The sequence below is a fragment of the Chinchilla lanigera genome, unplaced genomic scaffold, assembly GCF_000276665.1.
Source record: "Chinchilla lanigera isolate Chin_1 unplaced genomic scaffold, ChiLan1.0 scaffold00085, whole genome shotgun sequence".
Taxonomy (NCBI): Eukaryota; Metazoa; Chordata; class Mammalia; order Rodentia; family Chinchillidae; genus Chinchilla; species Chinchilla lanigera.
This window is the reverse complement of record NW_004955486.1, coordinates 8,272,186-8,287,287: the sequence shown is the minus strand read 5'-3', so window position 1 is coordinate 8,287,287 and position 15,102 is coordinate 8,272,186. Positions and strand designations below refer to the sequence as shown.

The following is a 15,102-nucleotide window of genomic DNA, read 5'->3' as shown; positions in this document are numbered from 1 at the left end:
TTCTTGGAACGGCCGAGGGCGGCAAGCCGTGGCCAGGTTCTGTCTGCACGGCCGGGCGGGGAGGGTGGGCCTGTGTGGGGACAGTCATCTGCGTGCGGCGGCAGAGGCCTGTGGGCCTGGTGCTCTCGTGACCTGAACCAGGCAGAGGCCTTGCCACACCCAGACGGGCCCCGAGGGAAGGGCGCCGCCTGCTCACAGGGAGCAGGGTGCTGGGGGGTGCGCCGAGGGGAGCAGGCCTGTCCACAGCCGCTGCCTGCAGCCAGGGGTCTCCGGCGGGCGCTCCCCCTTGTCTGGCAAACCCTTGTGGGGTCTCTGTAAAGGACCTACCATGTCAGGGTGCAAACTGGGGGCTGAAAACAGCCTGAGGAGGGCAGCGGAGGGCGCAGACGGGTGTGGGGCCCCCTCCGCACCAGGACGGGGTCCCGAGCCCGTCCCGCGTCCTCCTTGCACAGCACTCGACTGTGTAAATATTTTTCTTAGGAGCGAGAGAGAGCCTCCATTCATCGGCTGCTCGCACTTGAAAGAACTGAGAAGTATCTGTTTAGGCATAAAAGCTAAAAACAGTGTCCACAGCTCCTTAAAAAAATCATTTCTGCAGCTCAAACACAGCCAAGCTGATTTTTTTAATGCAAAAAATAAATAAATATGACCCCACTCCCAGTTGAGAGCTCAAGGGTTTGTGTCAACACGGCTGGGGCCTTTGCTCGGGAGCCAGAGCCGGCCCAGTGACTCAACGCCTTCGCCGGTCCGCCCTCGCTGCCAGTGGGCTGCCACCCAGCTCGCCCGGGCCAGCGCTGCGCTGCAGGGTGCCCCCTCCCGGCTGTCCCGGCCAGCCTCAGGTGTGAGTCCCGGGTGAGGGGCTCCTGGCTGCCCCTGTGTTTTCCCAGCGGCCTCTTCTCTCCCGGGGCTGAGCTTAGTATCAAAGGCCAGTGCAAGTGAGGCTGGCCCTCGGCAGCGCGCGACCTTCTCCCTGTGCCTCAGCCTCCCCTGTCTTCATGGTGTGGCAGCTGCTGCGCCTGCCTCCTTTGGGGCCACTGTGAGAAGCAGAAATTTGTTCCCCGCTTTTCATCCCAGGAGGATGACCCGCTGCCACCATCACCGCCCTCGCCGTCCCCAAGGCTTCAGTGCTGCCTTTACACCAGGGGAACTGGCAGCAATCGCAGGGCTTTGGTTTGGACGGAAAGTCAGGGATGGCAATTGTTCTTTAAAAATTCTATCTTCCCAGGATGAGATGGCTCTGGGCACAGTGGGCTCGTGAGGGCTGAGCTTTGGTGCACGAGAGCCCTGCTTCTGGGGCCTAAGACCTTGGAGGAAGGACGGCCACATGGAGGCCACAGTTCTGACAGTGAGGGTCACGGGCTACCACGCTTGGCCATCCACTCGCATGGTCTCTAGCGGAACCCAAGCCCTCACTTGCGCTCCCTCCTCTAATACCCGGAGTGCCGGCACAGGCAGCGCTGACCCAGCCCCAAAGGAAGCCGACTCAGCGTTGTGACCTCACACCACATCTTTGGGTGCAAATAAACAACTTGAGAAACAGAAGAGGAAGAAACAGAGGCCAGAGAGAGGGTTGGGCTTAAAGGCAGGGGCGAGAGGTGGATAAACCAGAGGGCTCCAGGATCATCTTGCCAGGCTGGGCTGGAGGGTGTGTCACACACTGGACGTTGTCCCCTTCTCTGGCTTTGGAGCTGCCTCCTGGCCCAGCTCGCTCTGGGCTTCCTCCCCCGGGCACATCCCCGGGTCCGGGCTTCCTCCCGCAGGCACGGTTCAGATTCTTTGCTACCCGATCATTTCAAGGAGGGGGGGCTTCTTGGATGTGCCATGGCAGGGAACACCAGCCCCTCAGGGGCGTGCCAGCCTGCCTAGCTGTGAGCCTAGGCAGTGTCCATGCAAGTGTGTGTCAGCTCCTTGCCGATTTCTTGGAGAACAGAGGGTATTTATTTTAAGAGTCAAAAAAGATGTTTTGACCAGCCCCACTTAGCTAAATCCTGGCACTGATACTCGAGAGAGAAGCTAAATGCCGGAGGTCAGACCTCGCATTTTTGGCTAAAATGTTTAATCAAAACACACCTAATACCTCTGCCGGGGTGCAGAGAAGTGGAGGGCCTGGAGCCACTGCCAGCCATCCCCACGCCAGCTGTGCGTGTGCCGAGGCTAAGCCAGCAAAATAAAGAAGGTTTTCAGCGGGGCAGCGGCCGGCCGGGGAGGAAGCCAAGGCTGGCGGCTCTGGGGTGCGTCCGGTGGCTTCCACCCGAGGTCAGCAGTGGGTGAGGAGGCCGCGTTAATGACATTCATACCGGCCAGGGCAGCTGTGAAGCAGAGCCGTGGTTCCGGAACACGGCTCAGCCCCAGCTGCAGGAGGTGCTTCTTGCTGGAGAGCCAGGGGCGTCCACTTGCTCTGAGCGGCGTCGGGCTGGGCGTCCCTCCCCAGCATCACGTACCCGAGATGGCTGACCTTACGTGGCTCCGCCGTGCTCCGGAGTATACCGTTTAACCCACCGCCTGGCTGGTGCAGTAACTCGCGGTGCCAGGCTGACCCTAGTGTGTCTTGAACCTTGGGGGTGGCATTGTTCGAAGACCCCTCTCTGTGTCCATCCCATGATGGTCTGAGAGCAGGTTGGGAGCCTTCGCCCTCCATCCCACCTGGCCACTTCTCAGTCTCTGACAGAGGGCAGGTGCTGTGGTCACCTGCAGCCCAAGGTCTGTGGCACACAGGTGTCCCTTGGGCTGAGCTTTGAGACATTCAGGAGTTAGGTGCGAAGGCCCAGCACCTGCAGAGCAGCCACTCCCTCTGCCAGATGCCCACCACCTTTCAGGGACGCCTTTCCTCTGCTGGCGACAACCAGTTCTCAGGGATGCCTCTCCTGTGGGTTTGGGAGCAGGGGTTCCTGGCTGAGTCGCGCATGGCTGGTGTGGGCCGCCTAAGTGCAGGCCACAGAGCCCATGGGAGCCGGGCTGCAGGAAGGACTGGCCTTTGGGAATCCTGCATCACGGGGACAGGTGGCTTCTGCAGCACATGTCCTCCTCAGAGGAGGGCACTGTGCCTTCCCTTGGCCCAATGCAGCCCGGTCGTCTTTCTCTCCAAGGCCGAGGTCTGGTTCCAACTCCTTAGGACCTCTTGTCCGCTCAGGTTGGCCTGGCCTCAACTCACAGTAGCTGTCACCACATACAGAGGGGGACACGGTTCCAGGATGTGGCCTCCAGCATCTGCAGAGACCAGATCCCACTCTGCCTGCTGACAGCTAGCTTGGGCCCTCGGATCCCATCAACCATGTGAACTTAAGAAATATTCACCTCAGGTGGGCACAGTGGCCTTAGATTTTCCTGAAGCCCAGGCGATGCACCACCTTCCGTCTCAGCACCACCTGAGCTGGGCGGCCCTTCCTGGGCCTGGGCTGGGGCCGAGAGCAGACAGACCGAGGGAAGACACGGCCTCTCGCTCTGAGCCCAATGCTACACACACCGGTGCCAGAGCAGGTGGGGCGGAGCCGGCATGCCACCCGGGCTTGGCAGATTCTCCTGGGAAGAGACTTCCCCGGGGTCTCTTTTGTGGCCTTCACCTTTCTCCGTCCCATTCTTGTTTCACTCACTGCCGCTCTCCAAACCACAATTTCAGAATCTATTAAAAGAAAAGTAAAATCTCCAATGGGTTAGAAATACGACCTCTTGTTGTGACAGCTGGGCAGGCACATGAGCCCGTGTGTTGAATGCTGTGCCGGGTCCTCTTACCTTGACTCTGTGGGCATCAGCGGGTACCAGGGTGCACTTTGAGGGGTTCCCTCCAACACCAGGATAAACGTCCTCTTCTCAGGACCCAGGGTGCTAGTGCAGAGGAGGCTCCAAAACTGCTGCCCCTGAGCTGCCAGCTGAGGAGGAAGCGGGTGGGAGGGCGACCCCGGCCCTCACTCCTGCCTCCCCTAGCTCTGCCTCCTGTGCCTGGCTTGAACTCCAGAGGCTTCCCTGAGCACCACCTCCCAAGCCAGGCTGGAGGCGCCCAGGGCAGGGACCACGTGGTCCTCCTCACCCTCTGGACTGGACAGACAGGCAAAGCATCCTTTGGAGTAATCTTTCAGGGTTGCTGGGGAGCCCTAGGAGTGAGAGCAGATTTCCCTCTCGTGTCCCTGTGTTTTGCCCCACAGGTCCCCACCAGTTACTAAAGGGCCACAGTGAGTGACCCAGCAAGGGCCCATGACACTCCCAGGGATGCTCAGAGTCCTCCAAAACAGGGGAGCCTCTGCTGGAATAAAGGGGGTCCCCATTATCACCAGTGACAGAGAAGCCACTTGGACCCACCCTTGCTACTGAGAAGACTTCTGATCTGCCCCAGTGTCCATAACCCCTGTAGTTTGAGAAGGAAATCTGTCATGAACTAACAACCCCTCTCACAATTGTCTTGCAGCCAATGCTAACAGATACGGAGGTGTCGTCCCAGGAAGGCTGCATCAAGAAGGTAGGCGACCTCCTCCAGGGCCCCTGTGGCCCCTGCTGTCTGGGTGACCTCACCATTTCCGTTACCTCCGAGTGTGTAGCTCGTGTGCCGCCAGTAGTCCAGGAACAAGGTGCTCTCTGAGAACAGTGATTCAGAAGGAGCTAGGAGGATGCTTATTTTTATTGTGTAAGCGGGTGGAGGTCACTTCTCTGGGCATCCCGAGGCTTAAGATCAGAGAAGCACCCTGTACCTCTGGGAATGCCTCAGGCCGCGCACACACGGAAACTAAATAAACACAGGCTGTGTTTATTTAGCTATCTTCACTGGATTCTCTCGTGAAAGGCTGGGGGAGGAACACTTGGCTGCGGATTCAGCAGAGCATTTTGCTGCACTCAGAGCTTCCAAAAAGGGCTCAAGCATCACTTTAAATAAGCAAGCCCATTAGGGAAAGAAAAAGCGTCAATGTGGCGTTATCTGCTCCTCTGCAGACTGATGATGGGTGATAGCTGGTTGGCAAACAGAGGATCCGAGATTCCGAGAGAGAGGTCGGCAGGGAGAGGCACGCACGGCCCCAGAGAGTGTGTGCGGGCCATGCGTACCTGTGCGTGCATGCTCTGTGTAGACCCCGGGGCAGGGCCTGGTCCTCATATCACCTCCCAAGCCCCGAATCTCCTGCAGGTACTGCTCAGCTTCACCCAGTATGTGCCGCCTCCATGCAGGTAGCTGATCCAGGGTTTGGGCTTTCTGGTAAAATTAAACTAACCCCCACCCCAAGCATGTCTGTTCTCAAGAAAGATAAAAGGCAAAGGCGCCCACGCTCCACCAGGCAGCGCTGGGAGCTCAGCACAGGCTGCTGGGGAGGCTGAGTCAGGCCAAGTGGTCCAGTGGATTCTGCAGTGCAGAATCTGCGCTTGGGATCCTGCCCTCCCTGTGAACAGAAAAGCCTGGCCTCACACCCTCTGCCCAGCATTGCGCCATGGGCAGTACCCCTTCCTGCTTCCCTGGGGAGAACAGGCTGTGGCACCAGCTCTGCCCAGGCTCCTGTGGACCGAGCCTGGCCCCTGGCCCTCTACTAGGCCCAACCTAGCGCTGGCACAAGCACTTCCGGCCCACCCTGCTCATCCTGTCACCATGGGCTGTCTGGCCTCAGAGGGGCCTCTGGGGACAAGATCTCAGTCCCCACTGCCAGGAGAGACCTGGGCCCTCCTTTCCTTCAGGTGACAGTGCCGTGCGGCTCCCACTTGCTCTCTCTGCTTTCCTGCCTCTTTGAACACGTCGGAATTTTCTCCGAGGATATAAGGTAGCAAGAGGGAGGACGCAGTGCTTCTGTTTCTCAAAGAGCCGTGTTTTCACTTCCCTGGGAAAGTGGTCTGTAGCCCACGACACCAATCCTATGCCTTCTAGAAAGGGAGACCTTAGCTGCCTCACCACACACTGGCAGCTGGGCGGGGCAACGTTCAGAGGCGACCTTGTTGTTTCTCCTGGATGCGTGGAGAGGTGGCCGGGTGGGGATTCACAGGGTGGATGGAGGCCAGGTGGGCACTGGGGCTGTCAGCGGGGGTGCAAGTGTCAAGGCAGGAGGCTGAAAGGTCAAGTCTGAAGTTAAAGGGCTGAGAAGAGGCAAGTGCTGGCTGCTTCTGAACCCAAGTAAGACAGGACAAGAGTGACAGCGGTCACTGTCCCCTCTGCTCCTGCTTTGGATTGGCCTTTTCACCAATAATTGGTGGGTGCGTGAAGTCCTGTCTTTGTGGCCCGAGGTCATCCCGGGAGCTCACAGGACGAGCATAGGACACCTTGTGCCCAGGCACCCACTTGCAGCTCTCCAAAGTGGTGGTGGTGATGGGAGTCTTCACCAAATGCAGGTTGGGGTGGCACAGAACAGACCCAGCCTCCTGGAGGCTGGAGCGAGAGCCAGGCAGCCTCGGGTTCCGGGGCTGGAGAGGACCGAGTAGCCAGCCTGAGAAAGCATCTTCTGACTCCGACTCTTCCTAGCTTCTCTCAACACCGCCCCAAGAGGGAGCTGGAGGTCGGGGGTCCTCATCCTTGCACTCCACACAGTGCACCACAGCCCTGGAACCCCACCATGGCCCAGCCTTCAGCTGAGCCCAGAGCAGAGGCATTTGGGGCGCTGGCGTCTGCCCAGGTCACCTGGCGAGATGACCAGAACCTAAAGCTGCAGCTCAGGTCTGGACCCATCCGGGGCAGCCAGACCCTGGGAGAGACAGAGGTCACGGGTCAGGACCAGAGAGAAGGCAGCCTGGCTGAGGTTCAGCTTCTCTTCCTGGTAGTGCCTGTCCCAGGCACAGATCCATGCTTAGCGCTGTGGGCGACCTGGTGAACAGCTAGCGGTCTATTGCCACGTGACGCCTCATGCAGGCCCTCCTGTGCTGTGGCAGGGATGAATTTAGTGACTTCCTGGTGTGCTGGTTTTATAGTTGGGTCACCCAAGCATGGGCGCACTTTGCATTAAAAAGATGGTGGGGAAGTGCGGGGGCTGGGTGGCCTTGGTTGTGACCTTGGGTTGTTCGCATCTCAGCTTGCGCTCATCCACCCTGGGGAGGACGCTACCTCCCGTCCGCGGCCTGCTTCATGAAATGTAACAGTTTATGCTATCAGGGGCTTGCCACTGCGATGGGAAAGGTGACATATCCCCGGTAAGTCGCTGTTAGAAGTTCTGCAGCTTGTGGAGCCCAGGCCCAGGGAGGGTGGCTCAGAACACTCAGCAGGGTTGGATCTACACCCGAGACCCCAGGGAACCGGCTCTGGGGGCGGGGTCTGCGCCGGGGGCGGGGCCTGCCTCGGAGCGACAGCGGCCGCAGCCTGTGAGCCGCGCCTGCCAGACCCCGCCCCCAGGAGGGGTGGAGCCTCCGCCTGCCCTTCTCCTGCACCCCTCCTGCGTCCCTTTGTCCCCTCCCACCCCCTCCGTCCTCCTGTTCTGGCCCGGGCTCCGGCTCGTCCCTCGTCCCCTCCGTCTCCGCGCCGCGCGGCCCTATCTTCCGCCTGCTGCCCGTTCCCTCGTCCCGTGTGCGCCCAGGGCGCGTGGCGCGCGTCCCCGAAGTCCCCTCTGGGCCGGACCTCTGCGGCTGCCCCGCGCCGCCCCCTCTATTGGGGTCTGTTTACCTAGGGGGAAGCCCGGGGTCCCGGAGAGCAAACATCTGCGGGAGATAATCGAGCCGGCCGTCCATCCATCACCGCCGGCTCCCTGGAGAGCGCGCCGGGGCCCGTAATAAAAAGGCCGGGCGAGGAGGCTTTGGGGACGGATAAAGAGCCGAGTTAAGGGCTCGCTCGCGGAAAATGGATGGAAGACATTATTAAGGCTCAATGGCCGTCTTATCAAAATCCAATAGGATAGACATTTGGCAAAAGGCTTAAATTTATTCTTTGACTTTCTGGAGGGCTTGAATTTATCCGTTAACAAGAGTGTAGTCCGCCGGGGAGATGCTATCAGCTGAAGGAATTTTGATTCAATCTCTTCGGTGATATGAAAGGGGGAAACACGGCCCCATGGCCTCTGCCTTTGTCCTAGTTTATCTTGTTTTCTTTCACCGACTTTAAAAGGAAGGACGTGTTAATACAGTGCGACTGGGGGGAGCTCTAACAAAAGGAAGTGCCCTTTCTCTTTGTGTTTTTCTTTTCTCCCTTTCTCGACACCCCCACCAAATAAATAAATCGGGAATTTGCCTCCTTGGGAAAAGGACCTGACCAGAGGAGGTGCCTCTGGCGAAGCCCTCGGGGCCGGGGCGGGAGGTCCGGAGGAGTCGAAAATAAATTCAGCGAAGGGAGTCCCACGCTGGAAGAGGGGACACGATGGGTCATAAATCTCTTCCCGTTATTATTACATACAAAATGCTACAGGTCAGAAAAGTCATCGGATAGCCCTGCCTCGCATTGTCCAAAGGGAGTGATTGATTGATAATTATGATAATTTGTGAAATGATTATGTGGGTGTTAGACCCTCGGCCTGTCCCACTGGGCTCTTGTGTGGCCGTGAGATGCCTGTGGTAACAGGAAGCTCAGAGGTCTCCTGGGTCCCTCTCCGGGGACGCGGAGCTAATGAAGGGTGACTGTGGAGCCCGGGATAAGAGCTCAGCGTGCTCCAGGGAGCGGGTGCAGAGGCAGACAGGCCACTGCCAAGTGCTCTTTGTGCAGCAATTACTCGGCGGCCACACACCCCGAAGCCTGGACAGACCACGTCCCGGTGTGGTGGTGGCTTGGCCCTTGGCTGGCCGATAGCTCTGCACAACACTGCGTGCCCAGGGATTGGTCCTGGGTCTCTCTGCCTATGGTTTGTTTTGTTCGTATTGTTTCCTCCTGGGGAAGCAGAGGTATTTTCCACGTGGCTGGAGGGCAAGGGATAGATGAGAAGGGAGGGCTAGCAATGCAGTTGGAATAAGTAATGCAGAGACCCGGAGAAGGAGATGCCAAGCTCCCCCCCCCCGGGCGGGGGCGCAGGTACTCTCTGTAACTGGGGACCCTGTCACCACCTTAGCTTGGTGATGTCCAACACTGTGCCTTCGAGGGGAGTTCTCGAAATCCTTTCCCTGGTTGCCCCTGCCAGCCTGCCCACTGCACTGAGACCCCACAGGGCACTATAACTAAACTGCTGTTTCCCTACAACGCTCTTTATTGCCAGAAGGAGGAAAAAAAAAAATCACACCATAGTCCCTAACCTAAGAAATTAATTTGCATGTGGGATCAGTTATGTCTTTATGAAATCAAAGTGTGTTTAGCTGCCCTGAGACAGCCCCGAGTTGATTTTGATAATCTCGGGCTGAATAGACTTGCCTCCTCGCAGTAAGCCGGGCACAAAAGGCTGGACAGGGCCTGAAAGCCCTTCGACGACATGTCTCTCTTTCCATTGTTCGGGGGTTGCTGATAAAAGAACCGGGAGTCCATTAATTCAGTGAATGAACATATAGTAAAGTCAGTCCCCTCTTGAGAACAATAATGTTGAGGTCAGCTCTGGTTGCCATGGAAACTAAGTACTCCTAAGAAGTTTGCATCCTTGATTTTGCTGAATCAAAGGCCGCAAAGTGGAGAGGTGTAATGCGGCCAAGACTGCAGCAAGTCGGGCAGGCACCACCTCCCAGGCTCCCTTCCCGAGGCCGAGTGGGCCACCTCTGGGGGTGGGGGTGGGGGGACCAGCCCCCTTGGGGTCTGGCTCCTCCCCCCTCCTCCTCCCTCTGGGGGATGGAGGACCCCTTGTCGCAGCTGCTGTCTTCACTCATCCTGAGCAGTGGCTTCCAGGCTCAGCACAGGGGCAAAAATCAGGCACAGGGAGGGGCCCTCGTGGAAGCTCCTGGTGGCCTCTTTGGAGGCCCCAGGCCCCCCGGCGGACTCTGACCTCCCCCCTGGAAGCACCTGAACTTGCCTCCCGGGGCGGGGCACGCACTGTGGCCCCTTCACAAGCTGATAAGGGTGACTAATGGCCGGTTGCCTGGCGGGGTGAGTTATGGGCTGCCCCGGGCTGGGTGACGACTTTATAAATGTAACCTCGCCGCCTCCCATCTTCTAAATTGAGTTGGTGCCGCCCACCCTGCCCCCACCCCACCTGAGGATCCCTTAAATCAGCTTAAACCATCAGATTAGGCCGGGAGAGGTGCAGCTAATTAATTTCCTGCACAGTAATTTATTACCTGCTGCCGTTGGTGTTGTCTCCAGGGCCCTGCACAACAGAGGAAGGCCTGGGCTCCACTCTGCTGCAGAGGCCTGGAGGGCCAGCAGCTCAGGCTGGCCAGGAGGGATGTCCTGATCCTGTCCCTCACTGTGAGAAGCAGATGAGCCTGGCTTCCTCCACACCCAGAAGTCCTGTGAACCTGGAGGGGCCTCAGGGTGCAGCCAGGGAGGAGGCTGGGGAGGGGTGCACTCCCTGGGGGGGGGGCTCCTGGCTCCCAAAAGCAGGTGGCACTAGGGACCGCTTTCTGCCCTGTTGACAGCAGACAAACCCTGGCCCATTTCCAGGACACACAGAATGTGCCACCTGCGTCACCCCCCAGCTCAGTAGAGGGGTGGCTCTTTCCCCAGAGACCGGGGAGGCAGCCAGCCTGTCACTGCCTCCCTGAGCTGGTTCTGCTTAGAACGGTGTGGCCCTTGGCCTTGAACACCAGTGTCCTGCCTCAGTACTCCTCTGCCAAACACAAGCAGCCTTCGGGTCTGGGGATTGATTAGTAGAGGAGAAAGCTACGGGCAGAGCGTGGGGCAGGGGAGTGTGTGGTAAGGGTGGTAGCTGCTGCTGGCTGGGCATGGGAACTAGGAGACCAGTGTCCCCCTTGGTGTCCTTGGCAGCTAGAACAAGGCACCGGAAGTACAGCCCTCTGGCGGACACCTGCCTCCCACCACAGCCCTAAAGAGTCAGGGTTCACAGCCCAAACTGTGTCAGGTGTCTGGGGCCGGAGCTAGCCTCTCCCGCCTCTCACCCCGGCAGCCCTGCAGGGGGCGCTGGGGAAGCTGGCCGAGCAGGACGCCTCTTGGCCCCCGTTCTCGGGATTTATTGGCTGCGTTATCGGCTTTATAGGAGCCAGATGAAGGCGTCAATAAGCCGGGCCGCAGTCTTCAGGTGGGTGCAATATCAAGTTAATTAAATTGTGCTGCACTATTAGGAGAGAAATATATATCAGCCCTGAGGCCTGGCGGCCTCTTCAGCTCTGTGCTCAGGAACACGGCCTCACAGAGTCCACGGGTCCTGGGTTGGACAGGGTCTCTCCTCCAGGGCCACAGAGGCTCCCAGAGGGAAAAACTCCAGTCCACCCTCCCAGAGCGGCAGACACACCTCCTTGGCATGACCACTGCCGTTGCGGCGTGAGGGCCACTCTGGTCCTGCACAGACAGGTGTCCCAAGAGGCCAGGTGCCTCTGCAGGGTGAAGACAGCAGCTGCACTGTGGATCCCTGGGGCTCCCTTCTTGTGAGCCCAGGGTCCCAGAAGTGGTTCTCCAAGAAGATACCCAAAGGACCTGAGCTCACTTCCCCTCACGGTGCAGGGTACAGGCCCTGGGACCCGAGAGCCAGGCCCGAGGTCTCAGCTATGTGTCCCCATGCAAGTCCCTCAGAACCATGCAGCTCAGAGCCCAGGGCCCGGACCTGCTCTGGACACAGCCTAGGGGGGCCCCCGGACACGTAGGAGACAGAGGAAGAAGTGAGGGAGTCAGGCTGTGGAACAGGCAGTGCCTCGTGGGAGGCTGTGTCCCTTCCCTAAGAAGGTGTGGTTGTTCAAGAGCCTCATACCCCAGGCTGTGCATAGTGGGTAGTGGTGTCCAGGTCCCCAGAGAAGGTGCGGCTCCACCAGCACCTGGGCGGAGCTCCTCTTACAGGGTCCTGTACCCACTGCTGACACCACAGGGTGTGCAAGGTCACCTCCTGCCCTGGCTGCTGCAGTGGGTTCTGGGAGTGTGGCTGGACAGGCTTTGCTCTCTGCCTGGCCAAGGTGTAGCCTGGAAGGAGGCTGTGCAAGGTCAGGAGCAGAGGCAGACATGCGCCCACAGAGGCTGCTGGGTTCTGCCCCCACGCCCACAAGGCCTTTGCCACCAAACACAGGCACCTCGTGCCCAGTGCTAGGCAGCCCCGCATCCCGTGCTGTGCTTATTGGGTGTTCGCCCTATGCCATGTTGCTCCCATCCCCCGTGCAGGCATCTCCACCTACCCCGCTGTATTATGAGGAAATCAGGGGCTGAGGCTGAACTGTGAAGTGAAGAAGCCCATTTGCAGATGCCTCTGAGTGCCAGGTGGTGTTGCTGGCACATGGGAGGGCACTGTGCGGACAGCTGAGTTCAGAGAAGGGCAAGCCTGTGTCAGCTTTGGTCCTTGGGAGCAATTGTATCTGTCAGCTATTGCCATGATGGTGCTGGGTAACATATCACTCTTGAGGGTGGCTGACTCTCCCTCAGATGGAGGCTGTGGTCTTGGACCTGCAGCTTCAGGGAAGAGGCAGTCATCCAGAGCTGCCAGGCATGCTCAGGGATGCCAAGGGCCCTTTGTGGGGAGGAGATTGGCAGAGAAAGCATCTGAGACAGAGGCAGAAGAGCAGGTCAGGGTGCCCTCCTGGCTCCACGCTAATGGGCAGCCCGGTTAACCAGCAGAGGAAGGGACAAGTCAGCCCTGCGTGGGCCCTAAAAACTGGTGTTTAGATAACTCAGTGTTGAAAAGAGGGTTTGGCAATCTAGCCACAAAGAAGAAAGAAAAAAAAAGCAGGAATCCTAAGTGCATGTTGCTAAGTGAGAGAAACCTATCTAAAATGATGCGCACGGCATGATTCCAACGGTGACATTCAGGCAAAGGCAAAAAACTATAGCATGAGGGAAAAGATCAAGTGTCCAGAGGCCGGGGAGGGAGGATGAACCGGGAGAACGCAGAGGGCGACCAGGGAGGGGAAATGCTTTGTAATGCTGTCATCTCGGACACCGGACTTGGAACCTTTGTCTCAACCCCTAGAATGTACAACTCAAAACCCAGGGCTTTCGGCTTTGGTGAACGATAATGTATCAGTGTTAGGTCATCCCTCAGGACACAGTAACCCTCTAATTGCTACAGTGTATCCAATTAGGAGTCTGCTGAACAGAGCAGGGAGGAGGAGGAATGCAGGAACTCTCTGCTACACTTGTTTCTCCCTAAATTTGCATTTTCCCTAAAAAGTAAAGTATTCATTGAAAAAGGAAGGTTTTCACAAACTGGTACACACACACACACACACACACACACACACACACACTTATGAAATACACCACGCTTAATAACGATACACAGGTGTGAGAAGGCTGAAGCACAGCAGTGATAGTCACTTCTTGGTGACGTGATGGGGGTTGTTTTCAGGTTAGTAGCTTTAGGGGTGTTTTGCTTGTTGATATGTTAGCAACCTGTTACCACACATGACTTAGCACACGGTTGTTCAGCTGGGACTTGTGGGGTTCAGAGTCCTTGCAATTGGGGTTTCTGGCCGTGTCTTTGTGTGCGGCCTTTGGCCCCACTGACCCAGATATATGGCCCTGATCAAAATATACAGTGAGCGTTTACATTTTTAAAATGCATTACCAAGGCACATTGCCACTAACACTACCACCCACCCACACCCTACCGCCGCCACGAATTTCTCCCGCCGTGAGCACGCTTCTTCATCATTCTTGCCACTTTCTGAAGCAGGTCTGGCTGTCCTCTTTTGTGAGTGTCTTTATGCAGTATGATCAAAAATACAGTGAATGCTGCTGGCAAGTGCCGCCTCCCGTGGCAGGGCAGGCTTGTAAAAACACGACAGTGTGTCCTCATCTCTTCTCACTGGCTCTGGCACTGTGAGACTCCAGCTTTCCCCCAAAGTCCAGGGGCCAGGAAGGGACCACGAAAGTTAAGCCTTTTGAATCTACACAGGACATTGAGGCAGCCACAGCAGTGCAACCAAAGGCACGAAAGAAGACCCCCGGAACTGCTTCAGAAAGTGACAAGGATGACGGGAGGGGATTTGAGGAGGATTAGTGACAAGTGTCTTTTATTGTAATGAATTATTTAACTTACACATTTGCTGTATTTTCCAATCACACCCCGGGTGCTGGGGCTGGGTGGAGGAAGCCATTTGGCCCACTGAAGGGTGCTTACTACGGTCACTCTAGGCTGAGCAGCTATGGCCAGTGTGACACCCGCAAGACCCTTGGTCTCCTACACTCCAGCTGGAACGCTCCAGAGGGACTTGGTGGTCACCACGCAGAGCACCCCCGCCAAGTCCTGGGGGCCCACAGGAAACAGGAAACTTTCTGGCACTTTTCAGTGCCTGAGTTCTGGGGGCGATCGTAGCGCCACGTAAGTGCACACACCCTGATGGATGGCTTAGGGAATTCCTTGCATGTTGTCCAGTTCTGCAGAGCCTCAAACTCCCTTCTCCCTCCCTTCGTTCACCTGGTAAACACGTACTTTGTTAGCACCTTGTGTGGGGGAGAAGCTGCAGGGTGCTGGACACTCGAGGTGGGATTCTGCAAAGTCTCTTGCCCTGCAGAAGTCTGAATTTTTCTGAGCCCCATCACCTGCAGGCCTTTATTCTTTGTGTCCCAGACTCCCTGGGGACCCTTGGCCGAAGCATTCCAGGGCAGACACTCTCTGGGGGCAGTGTGTTTCCGAGCCCCCCTGTGCTATGTGCTTGGCAGGCGGGAGTGTCCAGCGTGCTGGGGAGTGCAGCAGTGTTGCTGCCCGCTGGATGCCCAGGAGACCCTCTGGCGGGCGGTCTTTTCTTACCCTGTCAGACACCAGGAACAGTGAGGGTAACAAATTGACTTGAGCCAGAAAGAGTGGGATTCTTAACGGATTCTGCGTGAGTATACCATTTTCTTATTTAGTAACGCTCCCTTCTTTGACTAATGCCCTCCTTTGGCCTCGGCCTCTCGTATGCTAACGGGATTCGTTATTCCCCCTGACACTCACGTCCATCAGCCAGCCGTGCTGGCGAACAGTTTCTTCTCACCCAGTCAGCAAGATGTTTCTCCAGTGTGCTGTTGACAAATGAAGTAATAAAGAGCAAGACGCATTATTTTACGTGGGAGCCTTGCCTCTGTTATTTCTGAGCAATGGCGGGGGCTCGGAGGATTAGCTACAGAAATGTTTGCGTTGCCGGGGACGGAAAATGATCACATAAAAAAGAGTCTGGTGTGGTGTTCATCATGGGTCAGCTGGAGCGGGGAAGGGAAGATAAAGCAACCGTGAG

The 15,102-nt window shown here is 57.4% G+C and overlaps 1 protein-coding gene across 1 annotated transcript in view; it reads left to right on the top strand.

The window, feature by feature from the left end:
- Positions 1–15,102, top strand: part of Prdm16 (PR domain containing 16) — a gene marked incomplete at its 5' end in the record, with an annotated part of 187,941 nt that overhangs the window by 40,501 nt on the left and 132,338 nt on the right. Inside the window, 1 exon segment of the mRNA XM_013504223.1 lies at positions 4,400–4,450. Within this exon segment, the coding sequence (XP_013359677.1) occupies positions 4,400–4,450 (51 nt within the window).